The 13,464-nt window shown below is 40.7% G+C and overlaps 1 protein-coding gene across 1 annotated transcript in view; it reads left to right on the top strand.

Annotated features, from left to right (window-relative positions):
• pkd1a (polycystic kidney disease 1a) overlaps positions 1–13,464 on the top strand; it is a 72,201-nt gene that overhangs the window by 40,433 nt on the left and 18,304 nt on the right. Inside the window, exons 19-34 of the mRNA XM_055041425.1 lie at positions 355–549; positions 642–941; positions 2,050–2,489; positions 2,765–2,915; positions 6,031–6,180; positions 6,848–6,988; positions 8,489–8,804; positions 8,892–9,108; positions 9,693–9,852; positions 9,937–10,089; positions 10,184–10,328; positions 10,506–10,838; positions 11,094–11,182; positions 11,383–11,701; positions 12,478–12,646; positions 13,149–13,413. Coding sequence (XP_054897400.1) covers positions 355–549; positions 642–941; positions 2,050–2,489; positions 2,765–2,915; positions 6,031–6,180; positions 6,848–6,988; positions 8,489–8,804; positions 8,892–9,108; positions 9,693–9,852; positions 9,937–10,089; positions 10,184–10,328; positions 10,506–10,838; positions 11,094–11,182; positions 11,383–11,701; positions 12,478–12,646; positions 13,149–13,413 — 3,543 coding nt within the window. The remainder of the gene's footprint in view (positions 1–354; positions 550–641; positions 942–2,049; positions 2,490–2,764; positions 2,916–6,030; positions 6,181–6,847; positions 6,989–8,488; positions 8,805–8,891; positions 9,109–9,692; positions 9,853–9,936; positions 10,090–10,183; positions 10,329–10,505; positions 10,839–11,093; positions 11,183–11,382; positions 11,702–12,477; positions 12,647–13,148; positions 13,414–13,464) is intronic.

Here is a 13,464-nt window from a genome sequence, read left to right as displayed (position 1 = left end):
ATGATATAAAAGCAAAATCAGAAATGGGGCATGATCGGTTTTTACAGCACCAAAATTTTGTTGTTAGATTTCATGTTTGTGACTATTTGAACATTTTCATTTTTAGCTGTAGGAGTAAATTTCTATTCAGCTTGTGCCGTTTGCTCCCTTCCTTTTTTCCGTCTGTCCTTGTTCACTCCCTTCCTTTGTTCCTGCCTTCCTTCCCTACTTCCTTATTTCTTACTCTCCATGTTTGTCTCCTTCCTTCTCTATGTAATCGTTGGTTCAAAATGTTGTGAAAGCTGCTCTTGTTCGCGGCTGTGAGTCTAGTAGACAATGACTCATAGTAAAGTATTTCTATTTCTTATCCATCAGATATGCTGTCACAATTACAAGCTTCATATAGAAGTGGTGGAGCCGGTGAGCGGGCTTTCCATCCAGGGAGTCAGCAAAGCCATCTCCGTGGGCGAGAAAAGGACGTATACGGCCGACATCGAGAAGGGGAATCCTGTTAGTTTCGTGTGGTCGTTTGACCTGAATCACCAGCAGGCCACAAGCTTCGGCAAACAGGTTTGACTCCTCACACTTAAAGATTTTAAAATTAGTGTCAGAACAGCACAGTCAACCCGCCAGAATGCTGACATTTATCTCAATGACCTCAGGCGCAATACGAAGCAGACAAGCCAGGCCTGTTGATCATTTTTCTGAGGGCTGTTAACAACGTGCAAAACCAGAACATCACTGAGCACGTACTAGTGCAGAACCGCATGAACTCCGCCGAGCTGTATGCGGTGCTGCAGGATACTTTTGTCAACAAGACAATCACCTTGATGGCCCATATTACGCCCACATCCAGCCCAGTGGACTGCCTGTGGGACTTCGGGGACGGTTCTGCGAGAGTCGCCACCAACACAACCACCACCACTGTGAGCTACAGTCATCCAGGAAACTATTTGGTCCAAGTATGTACATCTCTATGTTATCTCGCCATCGATCACTGAAATAAACAAACAAAAAAAAAACATGTGAAACCCCAGAATCCTCTTCACATTTTGTCACCTTACAACCATAAGCTTCATTGAGATTTGGGGGATTTTACTGACAAAGTAGCACCTGATTGTGAAGGGGAGGTGAAATGAATCAATGTCATTTATATTTAATTGATTTTTCGTTTTTGTACATCACAGATTAACCTGAGTAAAGAAACTGCAACATCAGCAGAAGGAAAAGAATAAAATCTATATAAAGTTAGATAATTACACAAAATCAAGTTTGATAATTCAGTTACCATTATAATTTTCAAATACTATGCCTTCTGAGTTTAGTCTAAAGATTATTCATTTGATCATAAAAATACTGTCCAATAATCCCACTCATTTATCTTCAAAGTTTCCTTCTAAAACCATTTTTTGAGTTCTGGTTTAACTCAAAAATGGCTATTTATTATTTGCTTAAAGCAATAGCACTCTAAGTAGAAATGTGTCTTTTTTTGTAATCCTGGTCTATCCAAGTTACCCATAGGTAGGACCACAGATTGAAATTGTATCTTCCTTTTGAAGACTGCCTCCAGGACTTTGTGTATTTCCCTCCAAAATGAAACCACATGAGCTCAGTCTCAGAAAATGTGAAAGTGATTTGCTCATGTCGATCCACAGAGTCTCCAACAGTTGGCCCGGCATGAATATTTAGTCTTTTGAGCCGGTGTGCAAAAGTAGCGGATCGTATTCCTCCAGCTGAATTCCCTCCAGCAGGGAGCGCCTGTTGTACTCCACTGTGGTCTACAGATTCCCTGTACATAACGTCACATTGCCCTTTGTTTCCATTTTGCTTTTATATGCACTGTTATTTACCTGTAAAATCTGCAGTGATTACATAATATCGCTTAGAGCTATAGCATAGAAATGATGTATTTTTAAATGCTTTTTTGACTATATAAAAAATGTCTTCGCTAATATTAGAAACTTTTTGATGTGAACATTTTTTCAAGGTCCTTTTGGACAGTCATCGATTTCACGACTAATGAATGGTAAAAAACTTTACTTCCTGTCATGCCTGCCTGTTCCCTGCCAGGTAAACTGCAGTAACCTGGTGAGCTTTGTTTTGGCTGAGGTGGAGGTAAACATCAGAGTACTGGAGTGTGAGGAACCAGAGGTGCAGATCTCTCAGTCCCGCCTGGTGGTCTGGCGCTCCCAGCCCATTTCGGTGGAAGCCAGCATGGACTTGAAGGGTTGCATGCGGTACGGAGTTCAGTACCTCTGGCAGGTATTCTCAAAGTCAACCTGCGAAGACGAAATAATGAAAGAGGGACCTTTACCCCCCACACTGGAGTCTCGGTTTCCTCCCAGTCAAGCCGTCGTCCTGCCTGTGGAGGTGGATGTGCGGCGGCTGCAGTTGCAGCTGCCAAAGATGGCTTTGAAAGCAGGGAACTACTGCTTAGTGTTTTCTCTGTCATACGAAGGCGTGCCGCTACGGAAAGCTGCCTGTCTGCAACTCAGTATAATAACTGCTAAGTGAGTACAAAATCGCACGATTTAAGTTTATGCTTCTTTGGTTCTTATAGAGAACAAAATATGCATGATTAATGATGCTCTTTAGGCATTCTTGATCACATCACACTTTAAAAGTGAACATGGAAAAACAGGTTGCAAATTAAGCCCAATTCCTTATCCAACCACATCCATGCAATACACATATTCATCTATTGATATTAAAAATCACTCCTGCAGCAACATGTTTGCAGTTTGTACGCTTCTTTACTGACATTTTAATTCATCTTTCTTATCAGGTTGAAGCCCATTATTGAAGGAGGAACCCGCCGGGTGTGGTCCAGGACGCAGGACCTGCAGCTCAATGGAGAGCAATCCTACGACCCCAACATGGACCTAGACAACCAGTCTCTGTTGCGTTACCTCTGGGAGTGTGAAAGTACCTCTAAGGTATCTTACTAACACATCTGACGTGTCGTGTTGGCAGAGTGCTAATTAACAAACGGAGCGAAAGCCATTGCTGGGTTTCAGATGTCATACCACTAACGTAACCCAATGCACATGGAGGGCAGGAAGCAAATGCAGCTCATTTATTTCTGTTGATCCACCATCAAAATGTTTCAAGTCTGTGTCCTTTAAACATTTTGATGTTTTAATAGTGAGAAAGATGAATGTTATTTTCGTGGTCACAAAGGAGCTAATTTGAAAAAACTTACTGAAAAAAGAGGAGAAAAGTGGATCAACAATCTACGGCTAAAAACAGATGGTGTGAAAACTAACAATGCCAGAGTTTGCGGTGCCCACTCTCTGACAGGTAGTGATGGCATAGTTGAAATTGTATTTTCATTTATTTTATTGGACAGTTACTTAGAAAGCCAAGCATTCATATGTAAGGAAAGATATATTATTTTTATGCCCTAGCCTGCATTTGTTTCTTGTTAGCATAGGAACGTTGTTATAGACTAATTACTTAAAATAGCACAACTCTACTCGCCCCACTGAAACAAGTCGACAGTTATTTAATGCTTCTTTTGATCCTAAATGCTTGGCCCAACCTGAACCTAAATGATTTTGTTCTCCAGGCTTTTGGAAACTTTCTTCTGGCTCACACAATATTAACTCTGCAGCACCAGATAGTTATGTGGATCGCCTTGACACCTGGTAAATCCTCAAGAATATAAGAAAAGCCTTTTTTACTGAGATAATACGGATCATATCCTAACTATACGAGCATTTTTTCGAGATGCCTCGTCTGTTCTGGTCTATTTAGGGCATCAGCATACTCGTTGTGATCCATTTTGGTTTGTTTGGAACCAGAGAAATCCACTTCCGGACCTCCATCTGAATTTTGCGCGTCATCCAGGTCATGTGTCTGAAACCCCAGTATTTTTCGTCTAGATTCAAGCGCAAATATCTTAGTACATTTGAAATAAGACAAAACTAACTTACAAATAACTTTTCAGCAAGATATAGAAGCTTGTTATAAGTAGAAAAATGCTTTTGTATTGATAAAAAAAACTTGATACTTCCATTGGATTTAACTTATAATTTTTTTTGATGTTAGAAGTGAAATAATCTGCCAGTGAAACTAGTTTTTTTTATATCAATTGGAAGGAATTATTGGCCTTAAACAAGCTCACATACGCACTGAAAAGTTACTTTTAAGTTAGACCTATATTAACTCGGTAAGATTTTGTATTTTTTTGTTTTTTCATCCATTGCTTCTGTTGTGCTTTATTCACCTGACAAATGCTTTTCTTTCGTGTATTCATCTTATTTTTCAGTTGTGTGAAACGCTAAAGTTTCACACAACTAAAAAGAATCAATTAGTCAAACCTCAGATTGTTTAATTTGTAGCGACATCATGTGGTCAACATACACAATTTTTTGTAATTTACTTCATTTAGCTCTGAAAAAAGGTGAACAATTTTAAGCAATCAGGGCCCTCCAATAATTAAGAGTTCATCTATGCATCTATTCTATCTGCAACAGGCAGCACTGATAAACAATTGAAACTAGTAGAATTACAAGAATCCTCTGAAGTTTTAAAAGTTATTCATTTTTTAAAAACAGCAACTTAAAAATGTGTTGATGATAAAGTCGAGTAATTATGTATGTTTGTTGCATCTTAGTAGAAGTGTCCAGTTAAGAAACTGCAGTGTGAGTTTTGTTGGAAAATAATCATTAAATAAACTAAAGTATTAAATTAGGATTACCGTATGCTCAGAATTACACACATATTCCTTTCAGATTTAGATTTAAAATTAATTTCTTAAAAAATGTTAAAGCTGTATCCAGTTCTTAATTACATTTTGATAATGAAATGGCATGACGAAAACATTTCACATTGTTCTCAGTCAAAGGAAAATTATTTTTAAACATTTATAACCATTTATGGATATTGTTCCTCTAATTGTTTCCACTGGTATTTTGATTATTTAACTTTAGTCGTGGAGACTGAAAGGCTTCAGAGCCATCACCCTAATCTTGAGCTCACTCCACTAATTCTCTATCAGTTACAAGTCTCTATCAGGACTCTGACTTAGGTGCTTGTAGTCATAATAAAAAAAAATTAAATTAAAATATTCATTTATAGCTTAATTGCATATGCAAGAGTTAAATCCCAATATGACTTCTTTTTTTTTTTTTAGCTCTTTAAGGGGTATATTCCTCAGTGTGACTGCTATTAATTGTGCATCTGTTACATCAAAACACAGTTAATATTTCACAGTATAAATTGGAGCTTTATAAATGTAAAAGGTGAGTTAGGATTAATGCACAGTGAATTTATTCTGGCATCTCTTTACCTTCTCTGTGGTTTGAATCTTCAACTTAAGCCACAAAAACAACAGATTTGAATTGTGAAAAAAGTTTAACTTTTATTTAACTTTGTCTTCTAAGGACAAAGAATAACAAGGAAGAGCTGTGATGGACGGTAAAGCATGCTTCGGGTAAACTCCTCCCTGCAAAGCAGCATTGACGTCAAACAGAGAAAATGTCTGTCAATGCATTTCTTAAATGTCCATTGCTGAAGGGTTTGTGTTGATTTTAGGTTTTTCACATTCACTGGCGGAGGGCGCCGTGACGCATTAAGCTTCAGCAGCAGAAAAGGAGAAGGGTGTGACCAGCAAAATGGAGCTATATATCCATTATGTAGATACTGTGTTTTATTTTTAGATGTTGTGAACATTAACAGGTCAAGTGTTCAATTGGTTTTGCACCAATGAATGTGCTTTCTTGTAGAGTTGTGGATCAGGCATTTAAAGGGTTACATAACTGTTTAGAGATAAACTCAGCATTCCTCAGCCCGTGCTTATGCTCCCCACCCTTGACAATTACAGTCCACAGCAACAGTATCACACACATTCGGGCGCAAACACACAGCATGCATGGCTGCGGATGGAGGGGAGGAAGAGTTTGATGTCACTCAGAGTTTCGGTGCATCAAGTCAAACCATTATTTCTCAATCTGTAATTCTGCCTCTTCTCTAGCCTTGGCCGTGCTCTTGGAGAGTGAAACCTTATCCCAATCAGTGCTCCATAATGAAGCCGTCTTCTGTTCCCAGGGTCCGGAGCACTGCTCCAGCCTGCACTTCAGCCTTGGTACGGATCCGGTGTTGGGAGTCTCCGGCTCGGAGCTGGAGGAAGGCGTCGAGTACACCTTCAAACTCACCATCAGCAAAGATGGCATGGCACCAGAATCCACGACTCAGACTGTGAGTTCACACGAAATGATCCTTCTTCATGCCGAGAAGGATCTTTTTCTATGCTGTGATGAGTAATAGATGTGGAGGACCAATCTTGCCATAATTAAAAATAAAACAATACCTGAACAAGAAATGTAAGAAAGATGAAAATAATTAGGTTTAGTAAAATCTGTTTGGTTAAAAAAAAAAAGTCCAAAAGAAGTATGAAAGAGGAGAAAATATATCAGTGTTTAAGAGATAAAAAAAGAGTAATATCATTTTAAAATTAAATTTTTTGGGGTGGAAAAACATGTTTTAAATATATGTGAGTGATAATTAATATGGAGGAAAAAAAGGTGTGTGATAAACAAAAAGAAAACTATACCATTGAAGACACAAGTGACTGAAACTGTTGGTTTAAATATAAATATGCAAAAAAAGCACAGAAATAAATAAAAAAAACTTAAAATTGAAATAGAAACATACATTTAAACCTAATTAATTGATCAATTGCTATGCAAATCATTTCGTTGTTTTGTTTTCTTTAATGACACACTAATTTATTTCTGAGTCATTCATTCCTAATTATAGCACCAGTGGTCCTCCATAAATATGAACCTTTTTCCACATAAAAGTAGAAAATATGTGTTTTAATAAACCACATTTTCTGATTGCAATCACTCTGGATTTGCAATAGGTGCTTGTGAAGAGTGGCGTCATTCCCATGGTGTATGTGGAGTGTGTGTCCTGTAAGGCCCAGTCCATTTACGAGGTCAACCAGAACTCGTTTGTCTCCCTCAAAGGAATCTGCACCAACTGCCGGGGTTCTCAACGAGGGGTAAACACACACACACACACACACACACACACACACACACACACACACACACACACACACACACACACACGTCAATTGAAGGCACAGTGTTTCTGTGTGTGGCTATCCATGACCTGCCAGAGTGAAGTCAGCGTTTCCAGGTCGTTCTCTTCCTTCTTACATTTTCTCTTTGGATTTTTGTGCAGATGTGTGTTTGTGTGTGAGAGGTAAATGAGGTCATTGTAATCCTGAGTGGAGTCAGAGAGGATATGTTATGTCCAAACTAACACAAGGAAACCATTGGACAAGTTGCTGGAGGTCAGGCAGTCCAAACCAGCTGGCTGTGGTCGACTGCACAATAATATGGGTCAATTCTTAAAAGCAGCTTTGGTTTCTGTTCTGTAGAGCGAGAGAGAAAAAACTGCATTTGTTGTTATTGGCATAAGTGTGAATCAGCGTGGATGTTAAACCGATCTGGTTTCTCACGAGCTCTGTGTCTCTCAGGGTTCCTACAAAGTCTTGAAAAATAATAGAATTTGATTGGCGTATTTTCCACCATTGAATTATGATGAAAGCATAAAATATTAGATTGTATTTATAGTCTTTAGTCCATAAATACTCTTAACTGGTGTATCCATCCATTGATGTTTCCAAACACAGGTGTTTACTCAACCAACTTTTTAATAACCCGAAACACTTGCAACTTTCTACTCACTGTTCAACTATTTAAAGAGAAAAAAGTTGTAACTTTTACCCATTTTACATTAATAATAATTATAATCCTTATCGTCCACAGATGTGAAAATTTGCCTTTGGCTTCACATGGTTGTTAAAAAACATAAAACACCCACAACACATGATAGGAACAAAACAATGATAACGTCACAGAGATTACTGGGATAAATGAGTTCTCTTACATCCATTACAGCCTAACAAATTCTTTAAACTGTGGATGATTTAAGTCAGTTCATTTCAATTTTCTTCATACAGCCCAAATTTACTACAAATGTCATCTCAAGCCACTTTATTAAAAAAATTATTTAAATTCATTCACTCTTCCAATTAATCCCAGTTATCAAACAGTACAGTAAGCTTAGTTAATTTTTTCAAAGTTGTTTGAAAAGTTTCTAAGGAACGTCACCCACAATTTCTTGGACCTTTTTGCCTTTTGTGCAAATCTCCCAGTATAACTTTGCTCAGAGACAATGGTGATGATGTGTTTATTGCTTAAATATTGTTAAACTATTCCTTAAATTTGTAAAGTGAAAGTATTGCCTTTAAATAATCAACTTATAATCCACCCACGGAGCTTCCCCCCACCCATATGAATTATTCACATTGCTAACTGCTTGCATCTGTCACTTATGCTTCCAAATATTTGGTTTATATCAATCTGATGGTCAAGAAAATATCTGAAAAATATAGTTGTATGTCTTGCCATCAGATTTTCATTAGCATTTTGAGGAGTTGACCAACATTTCTCTGTGCCGCTAACGTTTGCTCTCCTTTCGTTGCGTCCAGCGCTGGAGCGCCAGGACGCTGCACAATGAGACTCTGGTCCTGGACTCGTCCTCCACCACCACTGGGAGTGACGGCATGAACCTGGTGCTGCGACAGGGAGTCCTGAGGGACAAAGACTCCTACACCTTCACGCTACATGTGACTGACAGCAGTTTGGATGGTGAGGGAGCTGCGTCTGTCACACTGGACCACAACATGGCCCCAGAAGGCGGGGAGTGTCACCTGACAGGAGCAGGGGAGGGGGGAATACTCTACGGGGACGGAGACGGCTGGAGGATCCAGACGTTGCTGGACAGGGTCCATTTCAACTGCTCAGGTAGGACTGACATTGACATCTAACTGGTTTTTCACCATCTAGTGTTACATAACCTAGTAAATATGTCATCGTTCTCTTTGTGCACAGGGTACAGTGATGTGGGTTTCTCAGAAATCCCGTTCCTGTACAGCCTGCTAGTGACGCGGTGCAGAGAGGATTACTGCGAGGATTTCTGCATTTACAAAGGCAGCAACCCGGAGCACTCAGCCTTCCTGCCACCAGGCTTCCACTCAGCTCGACACCGTGTGTCCGTGTCCATCACAGTGGAGGACCACCAGGGTGCTACCAAACTCGCACTTAACAAGTAACTGATACTTATGTTATGTTTTTAGGCTGGGGAGATGTGCTCTATCGTCCTGGTTTTAGTGAGAACACAAGAAGCATCGTTTTGGATCAGCTGCAGGTGTCTGATTTTTTTAAGCAGACATGTAAAGACACTGTTCTAGTGATCAGTGGGACTAAAGATAAACGTCCTAGAATCCTAGAATTGCTCTTCAGGTAATAGAAGACTGACTTTGTAACTGTCTTTATGTGTCAGAGTATATCCCTCCCCCATATTCTAGAGCTGATCTCTAGTTTCAAGCTGTAATAACTGAAGCTGTACGCTGAATTTAAATCGTTCCTCTGTAGGTCCAAAGATAATAACTTCAGTTCTGTTTCTGCTCAGCTGGAGAAAGTTCAATCAAGCCAAACCAACTGTTGAAAGATATTTATTAGTCATGTAACCATGATGTATTATAACAGACTATGAGTAATATATAGAAACCTCATTAGTCCTCAATTGGAAACCAAACATCTGCGGCAGAACAAAAGACTCCTTGGGCCTAATCTACAAAACTAATGAAACGGCGAGCCTGAAGCATTGGTTTGTTCTGTGTTTTCATCCAGGACCATTGAGGTTGTGCTGCCAGATCTTCCTCCTGAGTACAGCAGTCTTCCTCACTGGCTGTCTGAGATCACCGACAGCAAGTTGAAGAGGCTGCTGGAGCAGGGAGACTCCCAAAGAGTCCGAGAGTTATCGCTGGCTCTCATTACAGTGCTGAATGAGGTAAAGAACGCCTGTTAATCCAGAACTCCTAGACATCCATGTATGCCCAACCACAATGTGTGTCTGTGCTTTGCTTTTCATTAGTATGAACAAACCAGGGAGACTTCACGCGTGTCTCGAGACGAGCGCGACTACAGAGTTAGAGTCCGCAGCAACATCACCAGAGCGCTGACTGCTCTCGACCTGAACACCGTCAGCGACATCCAGCAGACGTCTGCCGCCTTGGCGCAATGCACGGTGGGCTGTGCGAGATTAGACGGGTGTGGGAGGTACAAAAAGAACAAAAATGAACCGAGGAGGAAAATGGTGGTTTCCGTGTGTTTTTTTTTAGGCTGTGAGTCGAGAGTTTATCTGCGAGGAGTGTCAGAACAGCACGCTAAACAAGCTGGAGTCGATGCTGGAGATTCTGCAGACGGACACCAAGCAAGGCAAGGTCCCCCCGACAGAGATAGCCGATAACATCCTAAACATCATGGGTGAGTGAGAGTTTAAGTCTAAAGAGATTTCATTTTTCAAGAATCATTTCAATAAAATAATAATTTTGCAATAAAAGTCTGAGGAGATTATTACGAAGAAGCCAAAGGAAACATGTGGAAGGAGCTCCCCTGGTCAGCCGGGATTGCTTGACCTATCTTAATTTCTTCTCTCATCAGGTGATCTGATCCATCAGGTCAGCCAGTCAGCCTCCCATTTTAACTTCCAGCCCGGCGATGTGGATGCACCTTCTCTCTCCTCCACCTCCTCTTCATCGTCATCTGCTGATGATGATAACACCCTGATGGATGCCCCGGCTTCCTCCCTGGAACCTCATCCTCTGCGCGTGGCGGCGAAGGCCTACAGCCTGTCCTCCGCCCTCATGCTGATCCTCATGCACACCCGGGTGCTCAACGAGGAGCCTCTCGTCCTCAGAGGGGCCGAGATAGCCGCCACAGGAAAACTGGCCGACCCTCAGAGTCTCCTCTGCTACTATGGCAACAGCAGTCCAGGTTTGCTTGTGTTTTTAGTCTGTTAGGAATGTGCGATTGGGCTAAATTAATATTTTAAATAAATACAAAGCAAGCAGTAAGAAATCCTGGTTCTTGTTTGAGACAAGCCATGCAGGGAGACATGTGGATGAATGTCCCCTGGTCAGATCACACCAAAAATGAAAGTTTTCTGCTCATCTTTACATCTGGTTCTAGAGATGCTCTACAGCCTCCGTGTGTCCAAACATTTCCACCGATCCTTTCCTCTTCTTCCAGAATGTGAGCGGTTCTCCATCCCTCGAGCTTTCAACCAAAGTCTCGGCAGAGCTGCTGTAGGAAACAGCATCTTGCAGCTGCTTTTACAGGTAATATCACCAAATGAGGAAAAGCACTGAGTTAAGTTCAAGATGAACTGTCTTTAGAGCAAGACCTCATAATCATGCTGACAGAGTATCTCATTGGCTCCGCAGTCTGACTTCTTGAAGCGGATCAACTTTACACTGTGGCATTCTTTTGAAGTTTCAATTTGCCTCCGCTCTACTCCTCCTTCAACCGTTTCACCCAGGTGGAGTCCAACCCCTTCCCTTTCAACTACGTCTCCAATTATGCCGTCTCCACCGAGGTGGCCTCCCTGGAGTTTCGCACCGAAAACGGCACCCACATCCCGATCTCTGGGCTCGACGACAGCATGGCCATCACGGTTGCTATCAGCAACAGCAGCAGCGGCGGGGAAGCAGGCGCTGAGGGTCCTGGGGTAGCCGGAGTTCCCTCAGCCGCGGCGGTGAACGTCAGCCGCTGCAACTCGGTGGTGGTCAGAGTCAGCGCAGGAAACAGCAACAGACAGGCGGGCCTGTTTGTCCAGCTCAACTTCACCTCTATCGAAGGTGAGCAGCTACTTACTGTGCAGAAACGAAGCTCCGTAGTGAAGCTTTTATAAGCCATAAGTTCACCTTGTATTTAAATGAAGAGCACATTCGGCCAGAATATAAAAGCAGAAATAATTTTGTTGTTGTTTGTTCATTGCTTCTTGTCACCATGTTTCCAAACTTCAGTTTTCCTTAATGGATAAATAAATAGTAATTACATGTTTCTCTACATTTTGTGCTCTCATTTTAGTTCCATAGTAAGTGGGATCTCAAACATCTAGGCCCTATTAAAAAAAAACAAACAAACAAACTTGACTGAAGCCCGTTTTTTCAGGAAAAGAGACAACTTTTTCTGTTTCATAAAAATATTGTTTGCTTATTGTTGAGGAAGCAAAAATAACATTCAATACTTTTTGTATTTTTGACTTTAAAAAAATGTTCACACAAGAACCTTATACTAAGCAATTATTGGCCCATTAGACCTTACTCAGCTGTTTTCCGTGTAATAAAACAACTCCGACTGAGTATCCAAAAGCACTTTTACTTCAATAGCGTTTGGCCCATTGTGACTTGATGCTTTATTTTTATTGTCTTTAATTTTATGTGCTTTTTAGATGTGAGCACTTTTGCTGTTTTATGTCTTTAGGCAAACATGTTTTTTTAAATGTGCTATTTAAACAAATTGGATTAATTTGGATATCGATACTGTCCAAATGTTTGCTTTTAATTAGATTTTCTTCTTATTTTTATGTCAGTATTTTGATTGCGTGGTTGCATTTGTTTTCCCTTCTCAGATGCAAACAAAAGCGACGAAGAAGAAGAAGTGGAGGAGCCGTTCCTGACTGCCTACCTCCATTCCCACGAGGAACCCAACGAGTTCAACTGCACAGACAGGAAGCGCATCACTCTCAGTATGACCAGAGGGCAGGACCACAGGAAGTACACCTTCTTCCTGTCACCAGAGTAAGAGTCTCTGAATCTTAGAAATGAGTTTGTTCTCATCTGAATTAGGTTGTGTTTCTGAACTCTTCCACAAAGAAAGAGAAATGTTGATGTTGGTTCTTTTAGTGAAGCTAGCGTTTTCTCTGATACAAAAGGCACCAACTAAAAGCAAACATATTGCTGACATATAGTTGGGCCGTCAGATATCAGGAAAACATGATATATAATACCAATTCTGAAAACTGATTATCTATCAATCACTTATTTATTTAGTTTCTTTATTATTCAATAATGCTGGACTTTATGGAGTCTATCCAACTGATGATGATTTCACTGACAGGCAAAGTGGGTTTATGTGGCATTTGATGGTATCCTGTTTGACAGCTTGCAACAGACAAGTATATCTCCTTATATTGATCACTCCTTGATTCTTAGTATTGATTGTTGATCTTCTCTGATACATTTGAATTTGTTTTGATTGATTTTTGAGCTTCTCTGATAAATTTGAATTTGTTTTGACCAGATCCTATGACACCACTCAGGATTACTTCGTCAATGTAAGCACACCGTGCGGCCCTGATTCTCAGCCTGCCCGTGTCCGCCTGGAGGTTGGGGTGTTTGCCGTTCTCTGTCAGTACTTCAGCGAGGCCGAGAAGCAGTGGAGGACGGACGGGATGGTCCCGCTGCCAGAGACCAATTTCAGCAGAGCCGTCTGCCGCACAAGACACCTCACATCGTTTGCCGCGGGCCTGTTTGTGCCGACCAACGCTGTTAGCTTTAAAATGCCAGTAAGTACAACCACAAAAAAAAAGAAAAAAAAAGCAGCTTTTTACATAAAA

Source organism: Poeciliopsis prolifica, unplaced genomic scaffold, assembly GCF_027474105.1.
Source record: "Poeciliopsis prolifica strain line A6 unplaced genomic scaffold, Auburn_PproV2 SCAFFOLD016, whole genome shotgun sequence".
NCBI classification, from domain to species: Eukaryota; Metazoa; Chordata; class Actinopteri; order Cyprinodontiformes; family Poeciliidae; genus Poeciliopsis; species Poeciliopsis prolifica.
The sequence above is the reverse complement of the archived record's forward strand: the minus strand, read 5'-3'. Positions and strand labels throughout refer to the sequence as shown.